The sequence below is a fragment of the Myotis daubentonii genome, chromosome 5, assembly GCF_963259705.1.
Source record: "Myotis daubentonii chromosome 5, mMyoDau2.1, whole genome shotgun sequence".
In the NCBI taxonomy this organism is placed as follows: domain Eukaryota; kingdom Metazoa; phylum Chordata; class Mammalia; order Chiroptera; family Vespertilionidae; genus Myotis; species Myotis daubentonii.
Window position 1 is genome coordinate 53,902,792 of NC_081844.1, and position 16,413 is coordinate 53,919,204.

Here is a 16,413-nt window from a genome sequence, read left to right on the forward strand (position 1 = left end):
TCTTTCTAGGACAGTGATGGCGAACCTATGACACACGAACTCATTTTTTTGGTTGATTTTTCTTTGTTAAATGGCATTTAAATATATAAAATAAATATCAAAAATACAAGTCGTTGTTTTACTATGGTTGCAAATATCAAAAAATTTCTATATGTGACACGGCACCAGAGTTAAGTTAGGGTTTTTCAAAATGCTGACATGCCGAGCTCAAAAGGTTCGCCATCACTGTTCTAGGAGATCCAAGTATAGGTGACCAATATGGCTTCTGTTATTTCCCATCTTCTTCCTCTGCTATTTTAAGAACCTTCCGCGGAGCAGCATCATAGCTTCATTTCACTTAACTAAAAGTAGGACTGTGGAGTCAAACCGATCTAGATTTGGTCTGGCTGTGAGACTTTGGGCAAGTTACTTAACCTCTCTGAACCTCAGCGTTGTCATCTATACACTAGTATATGAGCATCTAGATCACAGATTGGCTAGACATATATAGATGACATATATAATACTTTTAGAGAGCTTCCTCCATATACACATTATTCAAAGATTAGTGTCTATCAATTCATTTACTGTAAGGGAATGCTCTACAAATGCATCCATGGAGCTTACATCCAATGGGAAAAAAAACAGACTAGCAGGCATTCACAGCACAGTATGATATTGCTTTAAATGGAGAAGGCCCTGGCACTATAGTAAAATACTGGTGCCAGAGGAAATATTAAGTAATATAAATCACTTAAGTTAGCATCTGAGCAACTAGTTCAAAATTAACTTAGGTACAGAAGAGTACTCAAGAAACTGGGTATTTCCTTTCATCAATTAGGCGACCCTGTTCTCACTGGTCTTTGGACAATGGGCAACAAGGACTTACAGTTAAACCAAAGGTCTACTCACACTCATCTTCACATTCAAAAATAGTTTTCCTTCGTAGTTACGGTTTTCTGTATTATTCCTTGGAAAACTAACTTTTTAAGATTAAGAATCCCATCTCTTGTATAACATACAACATTCTGACCCTATGCACCTAACAACTATTTATAAACTTAAATAGAAAAGCTTTATTAAAATTTATGACAAAGCCATTAATAGTAATACTATGCCCTGCTTTAAGATGAGAACAGAAAATTTAACAAAGTTTACAAATCATTTAAACATATAATCAGAGTTTCTTCAAGAATTTTTTTTTCTGGTCTTTACCCACCAATGCTCATTCTTGTATGGTACTGCTTAAATCATACTGCCACCTAACCTACTAACAGGGACTTCCAGCCCACACTAATGTTTTTCTTCATCAAATTCTGTATTTCTTCTTTTTTATGCTTAACTCAGCATTTTGTGTATAACAAATTTTACTAAATGTTCTCCATCAGACTGTAAGTTGCTTGTCAGCAGGGAATTTGTCACAATACCTTAATACATTATTTTTTAAGATTAGGCATTATAATAGTCCAAAACAAGCACTTTAAAAAACATATTGAGCCCTAGCTGGTTTGGCTCCGCATCGGCCTGCAGACTGAAGGGTCCTGGGTTTGATTCCAGTCAAGGGCACATGCCTGGGTTGCGGATCAATCCCCAGTAGGGGGCATGCAGGAGGGAGCAGATCAATGGTTCTCTCTCATCACTGATGTTTCTATCTCTCTCTCCCTGTCCCTTCCTCTCTAAAATCAATAAAAACACATTAAAAAAAACATATTGAGTTTTGGAAAAGTATCTTTTGAAAACTTAAAGACAGAAATAACAGAAAATCAAAATATTATAAGGTTTAAGAGTAATAAAGGAGAAACCTAGTTATCAAATGATTTTTTAAAAAAAGAAAATGGTTTCTTTCTTTTCTTTTTTAAAATATATTTTTATTGATTTCAGAGAGGAAGGGAGAGGGAGAGAGAGATAGAAACATCAAGAGAGAATCATTAATCAGCTGCCTTGAGCCCCCAATCTGGGCATGTGCCCTGACCAGGAATCAAACCATGATCTCCTGTGACCTCCTGATTCATAGGTCGATGCTCAAACCCTGAGCCACACTAGTCAGGCTCAAATAATTTTTTTTAATCTAACAAAGCAAAGTGTAGATGAGTCATGGAAGGAATATATATGTATAGTTAATACAAAAAATGCTGAGTCATTACTTAGAGGACTTTAAGGAAAAGGTTAAAAAGAACAATGCAAAGTCAAATTCTTAAACACTGATAATGTCAAGATTTTATTCAGAAATACTAATTAAAGGTTTTACTTTAAGTAAATTGAAGAGACGCTAATTACTAAGAACTAAAAAAAAAAAAAAAAAAAAAATGTGCAGTAATGCCACTGTCACCAAAACCAATAGTGATAATTAGTGGTATGTTCAAAGTATTATAATGGTTACTTAAAAATTCAACTGTGTTACAAAACCTGACAACCTTGACTTGGGTGATACCCAAGTTTGGCAAATAAATGGAATGTGGATCTGAGCAGTACACATGTATCAACCATGTTTAGAGCAGACACATCACAGCAGTAATGGTTAAGAATTAAATTTTCTTTTTTCGTGCTAATCCTCACCAGATATTTTTTTCATTGATTTTCCTTTTTTCTTTTTTTTTTTTTAGAGAGTGGAAGGGAGGGAAAGAGGGAGGGAGGAACACTGATGTGAGAAACACACATAGATTGGTTGCCTTCCACATGTATTCCCACCACTGGGACTGGGGATCGAACCTGCAACCCAGGTACATGCCCTTGACTGGGAATCGCACCTGCCAGGGCAAAAATTAAAAATTTTTGAGTGAATCCTATTCACTCAAAGTGAAAGGACCAAATAATGCCCTCCCCTCTGATGGATACAACAAAAATGAAACCCAAATCTACCCTTCAAATGAGTTAATCACTTCTGACCAAGTCAGAAAACACAAGTACCTTATAATTGCCAAAAAAAGGAAAAAAAGGAACCAAGTCAAGTCTATAAAATTAGCTATCATAATTAGAAAGCTATCTCTCATGGAAGGCTTTTACATCTTGCCTACAAAATACCTCTCCTTCACAAAACTACAGGCTGGAATCAGCACAACAGAGACAGACTACATGGATTAGTTAGGCAGGCATGGTCTCTCTCCTGCATACACTGGTTGATGATTGTAAATTACCAAAATGATTTTGTATAACTATGGCTTGGATGATGCCAATTTCAAAACCAACCCATAACTCACAATTCTTTTTGGTTGCATGGTTTATATAAAGATAGCTAATTTCTGCCTGTTTTCTAAAGAGAGAAAGGAGACAATGCAAACCACTGGCAAATTTTTCATTCTCTACGTGGTTTTAGAAAAATTTTAAAAAGGGATCTGCAAGCCAAACCACTAAGAGCAGCAAACATGATATCATACGTGAAAATATTTTCTGACATAAATGAAAGGTACTATATCACACCATTTTGAATCTGTCACTTAAGAATGGAGGAACTCATGTCCTAGCAAGTTAACTGTTTTTCTGTTCTCTCCAACACATAATTAATCATTTGATTTTAAAGCTAAGAGGAAAATTATAGGTTATATAAATAAATATTAGACTATGTTTGAAAACAGAAATAGTCTCGTTTGAAAAAAGGTAAGGCATATTATTTAAAAAACAAAAAATTCCAGCTGGTTTTATTTTTCTTTCTTTTTAGAGTTAAATCTTTTTTAAAAATATATTTTATTGATATTTTACAGAGAGGAAGGGAGAGGGATAGAGTTAGAAGCATCGATGAGAGAGAAGCATCGATCAGCTGCCTCCTGCACACCTCCTACTGGGGATGTGCCCGCAACCAAGGTACATGCCCTTGGCCGGAATCGAACCTGGGAACTTTTAGTCCGCAGGCCGACGCTTTATCCACTGAGCCAAACCGGTTAGGGCTAGAGTTAAATCTTATTATCTGAATCTGTAGGATCAAAATTTAAAGGATATATGTCTCATTTTCACTCCTGTCTCCAACTACTCTGTTCCCCTTATAGGTAACCAATTTTATTTAGTTAATTCTTCCAGTTTTTTGTTATGCTAGTACAAGAATATATAATTACATATTCTTATTTTCTCCCTTTCTTACACAAAAGGTATTGTACAGTATACACTGCTTTGCACCTTGCTCTTCTCAGTTAATAGTATGTTCTGAGGTGCTTTCTATCAATAGCACTTCTATTGTTTTTTTAAACAGCTGCCAGGTCTAAATGAACCAGTTCATTCAACTATTCCTTTCCTGCTGAACTGCTGGGTTATCATCTTTTGATAGTACAGGTGATGCTGCAATGAATAACCTTGTACATATGTCATTTCTTTCTTGTGTAGGCCCTACCTATCAGTGGCTGCTTCATCCACAGCTACTCTCCCCAGTCTTTAGGCAGGGGCTCACTGACCATCAGCTGGTTTTTGTATACTAGTTCAAGCATGTCAAGCTCGTGGCTAGCGGGCTGCAAGTTTGACATGCTTGCTTTAGTTCTTCTTCTTAAAATCCCCTTCCCCCATGCATCTTTATTTAACTCCTTTCCATCCCTTTGGATCTAAGCCCCAATGTTTTCCTCCAGCTAGCCTTCCACAATCCCCCACACCAATCCAACTCCCCTTTGCATAATTCACATGACCCTTCTATTAGATTGTATTTATGTATTTGGCTAATGCCTATTTCTCTTGACTATAAGCTCTATGATGGCAAGACCATTATATTTCTGCTACCTAACTCATTGACTGGCACATAAAAAGCAATCGGTGACTATCTGCTGAATAAAGAAATAAAATGTCAAAGATGCCAATTATATACATCAATTTGTTCTCAGTATTTTACATGTACTGTTTTAGCTTTAAAGTAATTATTTCTTGAAACCTTCAGTTCACTCCATTTCTACTACCATCACCCTGTTTCAAGCTCCTATCTTTTCCTCTAAACTACTATATTCAACCTTATGTTCTACAAAAATCTATGCTCCATATTTCAGTCCTATCATTTACCAAGAATTCTTTCATTAGCTTCCCACTGATATTAAAATTAACTTTTCCTTAACGTGGTCTATAAGACCTGCATGGTTTGGCCCTTGCTTACTTCCCAGTTTTCTCTGTGCTCTAGTCATATTCATTCTGTGAACATATCACCTCTGTGTATCCCCCACCCACCCCAAAGGGCTGTAACACAAGCTGTTCTTTCCGCTGAGACACTCTGCTTCTCACCATACCTGGTTAATGTTCAACATTCTTCCTCAAGGAAGCTTGCCCTGACCACTCTTAACTGACTATGTACCTCTACTTGAAAGCACTAGTCACAGCCAAAATTATGTATATATTTGATCAATGTATTTTTTACTATCCTACAAGCTTTTTAAGGGTAGAATTTGTTTATACTTTGCTCATTGGGTATCAACAATATCCAGAACACTTCCTGGTGAGGCGAGACTACAGTTTTGCCACCCCCAAATATGCCATTTGGGATGTTATTTTTAGGCTGGTTATTAAGAAACAAAAGACTAGAAAGAAACTTTGGCCCTCCCCTCCCCCTTACCTGCCTAAATAAATGCAGATAGAAAACCCTGCTTAAAGGAAGGGAGCATCACCTTAACATCACAATATAAACAGTGGCAGCCTGTTTGTTAGATTTCCCTCTGTGTCCCACTATTTCTGGGTAGTCCAGGTAAAAATTTGTTTTCCACATGTTTTTGCTCCTTCTCATCTACTTGTAAAATGCCCATTTTCCCCTTGAAATCCCAGACCCTTGCTCCCCTTCTCCTTTGGCCAAATGGCCTGCCTATAAACCTCAACTGCCCAATGTCCTTGAGTCCCATATTCTTATGACATCCTCCACACGGATCTGTAATAAATTTCAGACATTTCCTCCTGTTAATCTGTTTCATGTTAACTTGATTAGACCAGCCAGAAGAACTTAGAAGGTGGGAGGAAATTATATTTACCCGGACTTTGGCACACAGTATATATTTGAAAAAAAGGACAATAACAACATGAAATTATATCAAAGTAGAGGCCCAGTGCATGAAATTCATGCACGGGCAGGGTCCCTAGCAGCTGCCACATATACCCCTACCGGGAATTGAACCCGAAATCCGGGTATGTGCCCTGACTGGGATCGAACACGACACTCCTTGGTGTATGGGATGACACTCTAACTGAGCCACAACAGCCAGGTCTCAAAGAGAAGTTTTAGTAAGTAAAGAATTTGCCCTCTAAGTTTTTCCAAACATTTACAGCATGTTTTTACAAAAATGTACTAGGTTTTGAATATTTCCTATTACAGCCACTGAGTCATATACAGTTGTATAGTTGTCTCATATTACAGGAATATGTTTACTTTGTTCCAGGTGTTTTTAATTTTCTGTGTATTCTCCTGCCTCACCACTTTAGTTCATTAGATTTTTCTCTGAAAGTTAAATTCATAATAAGGTGCATATAAAATAAGTCTGTTATATATTTTTTAAAAATCCTAATATACAGGAATATTACTGTATTCTGATTATATATGAAACGTGATATGAGGAAAAAGTTTTTCATCAACCTAAGAATCAGGATGATTTTTGAGAAAAATTTTTTATTTTTTTTTATTTTATTTTAAATTAAGTTAACTGTATAAATCAGATATATGTCCAGGATGGATTCCAAGTCTGGTTCATCATTTTTGCCCCCTTGTCATCCTTTAAGTCACTGAAATATAATAAATGAAAAAAACAACAACACTGCATGTAATGATTATAGCTAAGTAACTGACATTACTTTAAAGAGTATATTTTATCCTTCTTAAAATAAGAATATAATAAAATTAATGGGATACTTACTTTTTATTTATATCCCAAAATAAATTTGTTAAATCTGTGACAGGGTTTTCTTTTTATCCTAATAAATTAACAACCCTGAAAAGAGATTTACTACCCCAGAGTTAAATTATGATCATCTTAAGGAAAACATTCATCTTAAATTACTTTTTTCATGCTCTACGTGATTCCAAGCCATATAAAAAGTTGTTTTAAAAAAATAAACATGGCTTGCTCACAATAATCCGCATGCTTTTCTCTAACTTTTTGTTTCCTCTTTCCATGCAAACAGTACACACTGCAGACAATAGCAGCATTTCTGAAAGAGTGAGCTTTGCCCTCACTAAAGCAGTGTGGTAATGAGGATTCACCCTTCTATCCCATTTACTTCCATCTCTCTCACTGGCCTTCAGTGAACCTCTAATTCTGGGAAGAAATGCAAACACGCATTTGCTCAGTGACTACTACACATTTAACATCATTGCTAGGCATCAAGAGCACTGTAAAGGAAGGCATGGTACCTATTCTCACAAAGGCTACAGAGAAACAGAAATGCCCATTTTTTTCTCTTTAACTTATGTTTTGTTTTGAACCTTGAAAGGAGCAATCAAAGGTAAAGAAACTGTGTCAATCCACAAGACAGCTCGAGTTACATTATTTAAAGGTCTAGAAAAAGAGAAATATTGATAAAAGGAGAAACACTAGAAGAGCCTAATTAATTTTGTCCTTAACTCAGTGGTGTTTAGTAAATAAGGAAGAGACTATCAAGAGATTAATAAGGGTTGTTTAGGTTAAAGAAAGAGAGTACAGATTGTAAATAGTAGAAGAATTCAATGTTTTCCATTAAGGATAAAACTATTTCTAAAAACAGTTAGAAATCTATGACAAATATAGGTATGTACACATATTACTCAGTATTAATGCATACACATACACAGGAATGTTTGTATTTTACATACCTACTCCCTTTGTTTTGCCAGGGAAGGAAGGTTAGACTAACTGTATATAAACACCTTAATTTTCTAAAATATAGCTATGAATTTGCCTCTTAATCCTTCTGAAAAAATGTTAAAAAGTTTTAAGAACAAAACAAGCCAAAACATTCTCACAATGTTGGGCCACTAAAATCTATTACAATAGTTATAGGAATGGTTCTTAGTCCTTTTCTCAATGACTATTTGCTTTCTACTTTATGCATATTCTGGGTGTTTGGTTACTTGGCATCTCATTTCAGAAGAGAAGTGTTGCTATGGGAAGACACTCCAATAGCCATGATATGAGAATCAAAAGAGAGCCCATACAGCCTCCTCCCCAAAGCTGCAAAAACAGCTTTTAAAAAAAGCAGTAACCTTTAGGACATCAAATTACAAAATAGCACATTCACCGATGTTTCAGATAACTTTTGTTTAAAAGAAATTCAACATACAATATTTTAAAAATATAAAGTTTGTTTAAATTCATGTGCTAAGTAGATTACCTGACAAATGATTTTAAAAGAGATATTAAGGTACAAATTCGGCTGTAGTGTAACAAAAGAACAAAACCCAGATTTGAGGTATTCAAACTGCCAAGAAAGCAGGCAGGGATGATAGTTCTTCAGCCTAAAGGCTTGTTTTCTCCTCCCTTTGCCAGAGCTATAATAGTAAAAGGGTAAAAGTTGCTCAAACAACAAAAATAAAAGTTTTCTCATGGACCTATCTTCATCAAAATTATAGTTTTGAAGAATAAAAAAGATAAAAATATCAGAGCTTATTTATAGGTTTTATTTTAGACAGTCGATTACTGAGTTCACATTGAAACTTAGCTTGATAACAACTATGGAAAGCCAAAAACAAAGACTGTCTCTAGGCTACCCAAGAACATAAAATCCTTGAGAATAAAGCCAATTTTATTTTCTTGTTTTATATTAAGAAAGGTCAAAAGAGATGTGACAATGACATTATTTTCAAAGCAATGACTTCCAAACCTTTATCTCTGAAGCTCTGGCCCTGCTTATCCCAACTCTAAACCCACATCATTAACTTCCTACCATTGTTTCCACTTGACTATCTTGTCATCATCTCAAACTAAACACAGGGTTAAATAGAACAATTTCCCAACCCTCCTCCTCCACAACCTTCAAGCCAAACCAGCTTCCTATGTTGATTTCCCAATCCCTGTCATGCAGCCTTTTTTAAATTTAAAAAACACACAAAACATTTATTGATTTTTAGAGACAGAAACATCAATTTTTATTCCATTTTTTTGTTTGATTTCAGAGAAGGGAGAGGGAGAGAGAGACAGAAACATCAACGATGAGAGAGAATCATTTATCAGCACACACCCCCAACTGGGGATCGAGCCCACAAACCAAGCATGTGGCCTTGACTGGAATCAAACCTTTCAGTCCGCAGACCAACACTCTACCCACTGAGCCAAACCAGCTGGGGCTGTTGCACTTCTTAATGTATTCACTGGTTGCTTCTTGTATGTGCCCTGACTGGGGATCAAACCCGAAACCGTGGTGTATCGGAACAACACTAACCTACTGAGCTTCTTGGCCAGAGGCTGGCATGCAGTCTTGAAGTCACTGTATTCTTGCCTTTCTGCAGCTATTGCAGTGAAGGTTGTTATGAGGATTAAGTGATAGAATATATGTAAAATGCACAGCAACTGATAAAAAGTGCCTTCCCTGATTCATGTCTAAATCTGGGACCTACTGTCAAGTTTCAAAAATAGTTACAGTAAGAGAAGTAGCAGTAAATGGCCATTGTCTATCCATGTGCAATCTGCTCATTTTTACTTACTCTGGCAAAATTTATATAAGTATAGCTCGTTTAAAGGTAGTGATTCTTTCAAAATAACTTTCCTTCCTTTTCTTTTTTAGAGAAAAGAATGGAGAGGGAGAGAGAGAGAGAAACATCTATGTGAGAGTGAAACATAAATTAATTGCCTCCTGCACCCACCCTGACTGGGGATCAAACCTGCAACCTGGATATGTGCCCTGACTGGAAATAGAACTTGAAACCATTTGGTGTATGGGGCAACGTTCCAACCAACTGAGTGAGCTACACCGGCCAGGGACTTTTCCTCCTTTTAATAAAGGCAACACAACCTTTAATAGAAATTGTCTAAAGTACTAAAAAATGTATAGAAAACAAAAATTACCCATAATTTCACTATCCAGAGAATAGCATACAATACCATTAGATCCCAATGGAATGCAATTATCATTTTATAAATTTTCTAAAATCATTTTCTCTATTTGCAAAAATCCTAACCCCCAAATACTTTCCCTTCAAATTAGCTTTGGGTAGAGCCCATAACATTCTAGCATACTTCATTTAGCATTACATTGCCTAGTGTTGATCCATTATAGGGCAGTTTGTGGAAATATTTTCATGTTTAAAATATACATCTATATCTAAGTATTGATATAGTCCTATCCATGAAAACAGTATACAGCATAACTGACACATATGGATAGATATATGAAAGACTAATATGATGCCATCCATGTGCTCACAATCAGCACTGTGCTCTTGTTTGAATGATGCCAGGCAAAATGTGTGATAACTCTGCTGAAGTTTTCTTTACTTTCATTATAATGTTTTCACATGAATTATTTTTCACCCATTGAAGCTAAAAAGGGGGAGTGGTGGTGCTGGACTTGGTAGGTCTCAAGGAAATGTATCATTCTGCAGCTTTTATGGTAACCAGAAGAGTTTCTAAGGAAATACTAAGGCCAAGAAAAAGATATCAACAGACAATTCAAACTGAAGAATAATTTTAAGAGAGTACCTGGAAGAAAGCAGAGTTAAAGGCCTATCATGGCTTCAGAAGATGTGCACAGGAAGGGACCACAAATGTGCAATGGTAAGACCCCCTCTCCATGGAACTGAGCTACTACACCTATTGACTCTCTTACTTCCAGAACTACAGCTCGCTCACAAAATTGAGTATGCATGTAATGGAAGACATGTTAAAATGGGAACCTATTCTTTACTTAAACCAAAACTAAGGAGCATAATATTATATGAATCCATCTTCAAGTGAAGCCTACAGTAAGTAGGTACATCTCAGCTTTCACTATCCTAGTCCTCGGATGTGTTCATGTTACATGAAAATAACGTGATTTCTTGGCTAATTTCATCTAGATTATGCCAAATGCAGCTCTATGCTGGACTTTCTAGTCATTCCTCATTTACCAGTTACTGCACAGAATACTCTTCCTTTCCTGAAATCTGCACCTACCATTAATAAAAAGGTTTTAAAACATCCAGAGCTGAATCTGTCATTATATAACTTTTTTTGCCAATTGTTAGACATGAAAGGCTAGGACAGTAGAGTTGATGATGACTTTTACAACAGAAAGATAAATATATTTTGGATACTTCTAAAAACTCCAACACTGATTACAGGTGAAATTCCATTTTGCAACTGTAATGAAAGAGAGTTAACAAAAACAAAAAACTTTCTATTTATTGCTCTTTAGGGTGACTTTTAAAAGTTCACAGAAAGATCTCAAAAAGTAAAGAATAAGTTCACCTTATTTTCTTCTAGAAATTTCAACTTGATAGAAACATCATTGCGCATTTTATCGTATTTTTCCTTATGTGCTTGGAACAGATGCTGTGACTGCTCGATCTTTGGCAGAGTGTTTGCATCACGTGGTCCAAGATTCAGTTCTTCCAAATCAGTGCGGTATGCATCATATTCAATCCTGGAAAAAAGAGAATAAGTGAAGCACATTACAAAACAGAGTGAAATAGGTTCAAGAAGTGAGCTAGAAGTACATTACAGTCTCATATTATGCCTTAATAGATAATAATTTTCATATATACTTTATACCTTATGCTTTTAAAATGATGTATTTCTTTAATACAAAAAACTATTAATATAAGCATGGCGGGAAACAAAATTCTACTCATCTCAGAGTAGAATTAAGCTGCCCCTTAATCTCGTTAACTATCCCTCCCAAAGTACAGTATTAATTGACAAGTAAAATTTCCAAAATGTGAAAACCAGTTTGAAAAAGACAGACGTCAAAATCTAATGCTAACAAGAACAAGAGTAGTGATCTGGTTAATACTGATAAGGCAAAGCAGGTGAGGATGGACTTTAGAATGAGATACTTAAAATGAACCAATAAAAGGAAGTTAAACTGAGGGTCAGCAGTCCTTAAAGTACAGTTTATGTCAGCAATGCACAACAGAACTATAGCGCGAGCTGCATATGTAACTTAAAGTTTTCTAGTAGTCACATTAAAGTAACAAAAATTAATTTCACATGTTTTTTTAATAATACATTTTATCAAAAAATCCAAAACATTATCACTGCAACATGTAATCAATGTAAAAAACTGTTAATAAACTATTTTACTTTTGGGGGATACTGAGTCTTTGAAATCCATCATGTATTTTACACTCCCATCACCACTCAATTCAGGCTGGCCACATTTCAAGGGCTCAGCAGACACACATGGCTAGTGGCTACCATATAAGACAGCACAACTCCAGATGGATTTCTATAGCATTAGTATTCAGAATGTGACACAGTATCTATCATAGAGCATTTACCACCTTGTGTTCCCTGAGATGTACCCCCTAATATTCTCCTACAGCTAACTGAAATAGTTACCTCACCCACTATCACTCCATGATCCCATAAGCACCTCATAATACCTCAAACACAGCACCTGTGAAAGTATAATACTATCTTGTTTATTAAACAGTGACTTATCCAGCAGTCATAATTACTCAGTACTCAGCCAAGAAGAAAGTGACCTCTAATTTAGCCAAAGTCAGCACCACAAAACTTATGCCCTAAAAATAATGCTCTTTATTCAAATCTCTCAAGTACAAGTCACAGTTCCTTTTCTGAGAATTATGAACATTTTAAATGTCAAAATATATTGTATATAAGACTTGAGAAAGAATGTACTGAATCTAATTTATTCTTCACTTGTACTGAATTGAACAAACTTGATCTTTCAGGGCCAAATAATCATTCATTCCTTCACTGAAACATTGATTCATTCAACAAATATTAAGTGAGCACATTCTATGTTCCAGGCACTGTGCTAGAAAGTAGAGCTATAAAGATCATCAGATAGTTTATCTTTGAGAAGCTTACAGTCAGTGGTTCTCAACCTTCTGGCCCTTTAAATACAGTTCCTCATGTTGTGACCCAACCATAAAATTATTTTTGTTGCTATTTTATAACTGTAATGTTGCTACTGTTATGAATCATAATGTAAATATCTTGATATGCAGGATGGTCTTAGGCGACCCCTGTGAAAGGGTCGTTTGACCTCCAAAGTGGTCGCGACCCACAGGTTGAGAATCGCTGGTCTAGAGGGAGAGACGTTCTTAAACAACTAGAACAAAATGAGATGACGGAAACTGCCACAAGAGAGGATAAAAGAGAGTGGAAAGCAAGAGGAAGAAATACATAATTAGATATTTGAAAGGCATCTCAGAGTAGAATTAAAACACTAAAATAAAATTTTAGAGGATGGTAAAAGCTTAAAAGGTAGATTGGGGCAGGGAAATTGGTAGAACTTTCCAGGAAGAGAATACTATGGACAACGGTGTATTTTTATCTGTTGTAAGGTACCATGAAACATTTGGAAAGTAATTCAGTATGTTAGAACCTGAAGTTGGACCACATAATGGAAGGAGTCAAAGTCAAACAGGTAGACAAACCTGAGATTAAGCAGGGCTTAAAGGCCATGCTAAAGGGATCAGGTTTAATCCATAGGACAAGGGATGGGAAGCCACAGAAAGAACATGTGCAATTTGTTCAGGACAGAAAGATGATTACAGTAGTAGTGTAAGGAATGGAAGATGAACTGGAGTTGAAGATTAAGAAATCAGAAATAAGGAAACCAATTAGAAGATTATGGGCAAAAGAAAAATGAGTCACTGAATCAGGACAATGGCACTGGAGCTAAGGAGGAGACAGATACTACATTTTTAGGAGGCACTGACTTTGTAACAAGTTGGTTAAATTCCATGGGTTCTATATAGCCAACTGGATGACCACTCTATCCTTCCCTGGCTCTAATGTCTTCAGCTACTTTATCTCTTGCTGCTTCATATATATAAAGTAGTCAGGATTCCAGGTATTAACTAATATCTTTGCTTATTATTATGGCCAAATTAGAAGAAAAATAACTAGAAGCAAACATACTAAAAAAACTACAAAAGTAAAAGAGAAAAAAGTAAAACAAAAATAAATAGTAATATGTGGTGGCTTAATGTGAAGACAAATATCCTTCAATTGCCTTGAATCACAATTTTGAAACAATAGTGATTAATTTAAGCATAATCAAAGTTATAATGCTGACCGTACATCCAGAGTTTGTAGATGGTATCAAAGTAAAACTTTCCATAGGGCTTCTTTAACAGTGCTCATTACAACCAGAAAGAGAAGCATACTAAGTTTTCAAAATGTAACTCTTCAGCTGCCACTCTGTATTGAGTCCACATCAACAAAGTTAGTGATAGTTGGTTACTTTTGGTTTATGTAAAACTTCTAGAGAATAGGTGTCCATATCTGAAAAGTCTTGACCACAATTGACTCCCTTGTCGGTGCTGCTGTAGAGAAGTGTTGAATGGGCTGTTATTTGATTTTTTATACTTGAAGCACCAGAGGGCTAGGAAATGCTTGTACACAATGCACAATGGGGAGCATTAAAAGGCCACCCGAACATTTGCCTAAATTGCCACTTTCTGTGCTGGATCAAATAGCTGACCCTTGTCCTAAAAGTCAGTAAATTCTAGTTTTGACAGAGAATAAAATTTAGCTATTGAGAAATTTTTAATCTGGGATTCCTTTTTACATGTTATCCCTCAGTAGGCAATGCTTTAGTGTTACAACCAGTCAATTCCTTAGCTACTTCATAAAAAGCACAGAGAAGTCAAACCCCAAGCTAACCTTGATGAATAAAATCATATGCTGTAATTTCAATAAAAAGAACAAATTATGGGGCGAGGTCATTATTGGTGGTGGTTTTTAAAGCACACACAGAGGATGTCTAAAGGTTTCCTGATAATCAGCTACCAAGTACATATAACTTGATTTATAATTTTGTTGAAGTTTCAAACAAACCTCTATATAGGATAAACTGAGATCTTATATCACATTGTGCTTTGTCAGATTTCTCATTATAAGATACGAAAATTACTTTTTATAATAAGATGTGAAAATTTGAGATTTAAAAGATGCAGTTCAAGCTTGAGGCCTAATGATTAAAAGTAGAAAACTCATGGATTCTCATTTTGGTTTTAAATTAGCTCTCCAAGTGAGCAAAGCATTCAGCATCTAGAGGTTTATTTTTTTCTCTGCAAATTAAATATAAAATGTCTATGGAGTGACTTATCTAATAAATTTTTCTTTCTTTAATATGAGCTAGTATTTTTAAAAGCATGTCAGAAATAAAGGTTGAAGAGAAAGATATTACATGTCTAAAATAAAATATATTTTACATTTTGAAAAATATTTTTTAGTAACTACATATATTTCAAAATAGGTGGACAATTATAAAGTAGAGAAACAGAACTAGATTCATGTAGTGTTTAACTGGGGATACTTTTGTAACAAAAGAATTTGCAACTTCAAAACCCACAAATATTAAAACAAAAGTGCTTAAAATGATTAAAGAGATAAAAAGAAAAGTATTCATTATGAACAAATTAGGATATTATGAATAAGGACAGACAGACTTGAAAAAGAATCAAATAGAATTTATAGAATTGAATCCTTTAAAACATACAGCCAAGGTCACGAGAGGACTTAAATAGAAATTGGAGAACCAATTATGGAAATATTATTGAAGGGATTCCTACTGAAAGATATCTTATTGAGAGACTCAATGTTACTGAGGAATATCCTATTGATAGATTCTGTTTCTTCTTTTCCACCTCCTGATTTTAATACTATGTTAGCAAATAATTCAAACAATAAAGTAAAAAAAAAAAAAAAAAAAGTCCAAAATCTAACTATGGCACTGAGCCCCTTCTCCTTCCTCCTCCCACCAGACAACCACAGCTATTTGTCTTAACCTTCATTCCCAAGTCATTAAGAATCTCATATGAGTTAATACTAAATTGAAAACATAGCATAGGATAGAAGCATCTCTTCTTGTGGAAAGATCAAAGTTAACTTTCCAAGTGATTTGGGCTTTTAACGTATGTAAAGCAAAAGAAAATACATACTTAAGAATAAGCACTTAACTGCAAAAAAAAAAAAAAAAAAAGACTAGATGAATTTAGTTTTCATAAGCATTTCTCACATCATTAAACTAGGGCCAGAGGCCAAAAAGTAAAGTTAAACTTCTAGAAGGTAACATTTGCACTTCAATTACACTACAAAAAGTATAACAGAAAATAAAATTTCAAGTGGTAAGAAGAAGAAACCACTTCAAGGGGCTTTGAATGAGGTGTGGGGGGAGGGGGGGCGGGGGATGGAATCTGGAATCAAAAGTTGAAAACTGCTATCATGGGTCTGCTACTTTTTAGACATTTATAAGTATTTATTAATATGTACTTTGTTTACCTAATAGGATGGTAATGAGATGGAGAAATTGTGTGTGTGAGTGTGTGTATATAAAATGTATGAAAACACTGCATTATACACAGCTATGACAATATAAGGCAAATATTTAATTTATATAAAAGGT

At 35.2% G+C, this 16,413-nt stretch overlaps 1 protein-coding gene across 5 annotated transcripts in view; it reads right to left on the minus strand.

Annotated features, from left to right (window-relative positions):
- Window positions 1-16,413, minus strand: part of ARFIP1 (ADP ribosylation factor interacting protein 1) — an 84,359-nt gene that overhangs the window by 12,060 nt on the left and 55,886 nt on the right. For all 5 annotated transcript variants that reach the window (XM_059697827.1, XM_059697826.1, XM_059697825.1 and 2 more), the window contains one exon: window positions 11,277-11,451. In XM_059697827.1, the coding sequence (XP_059553810.1) occupies window positions 11,277-11,451 (175 nt within the window). The remainder of the gene's footprint in view (window positions 1-11,276; window positions 11,452-16,413) is intronic.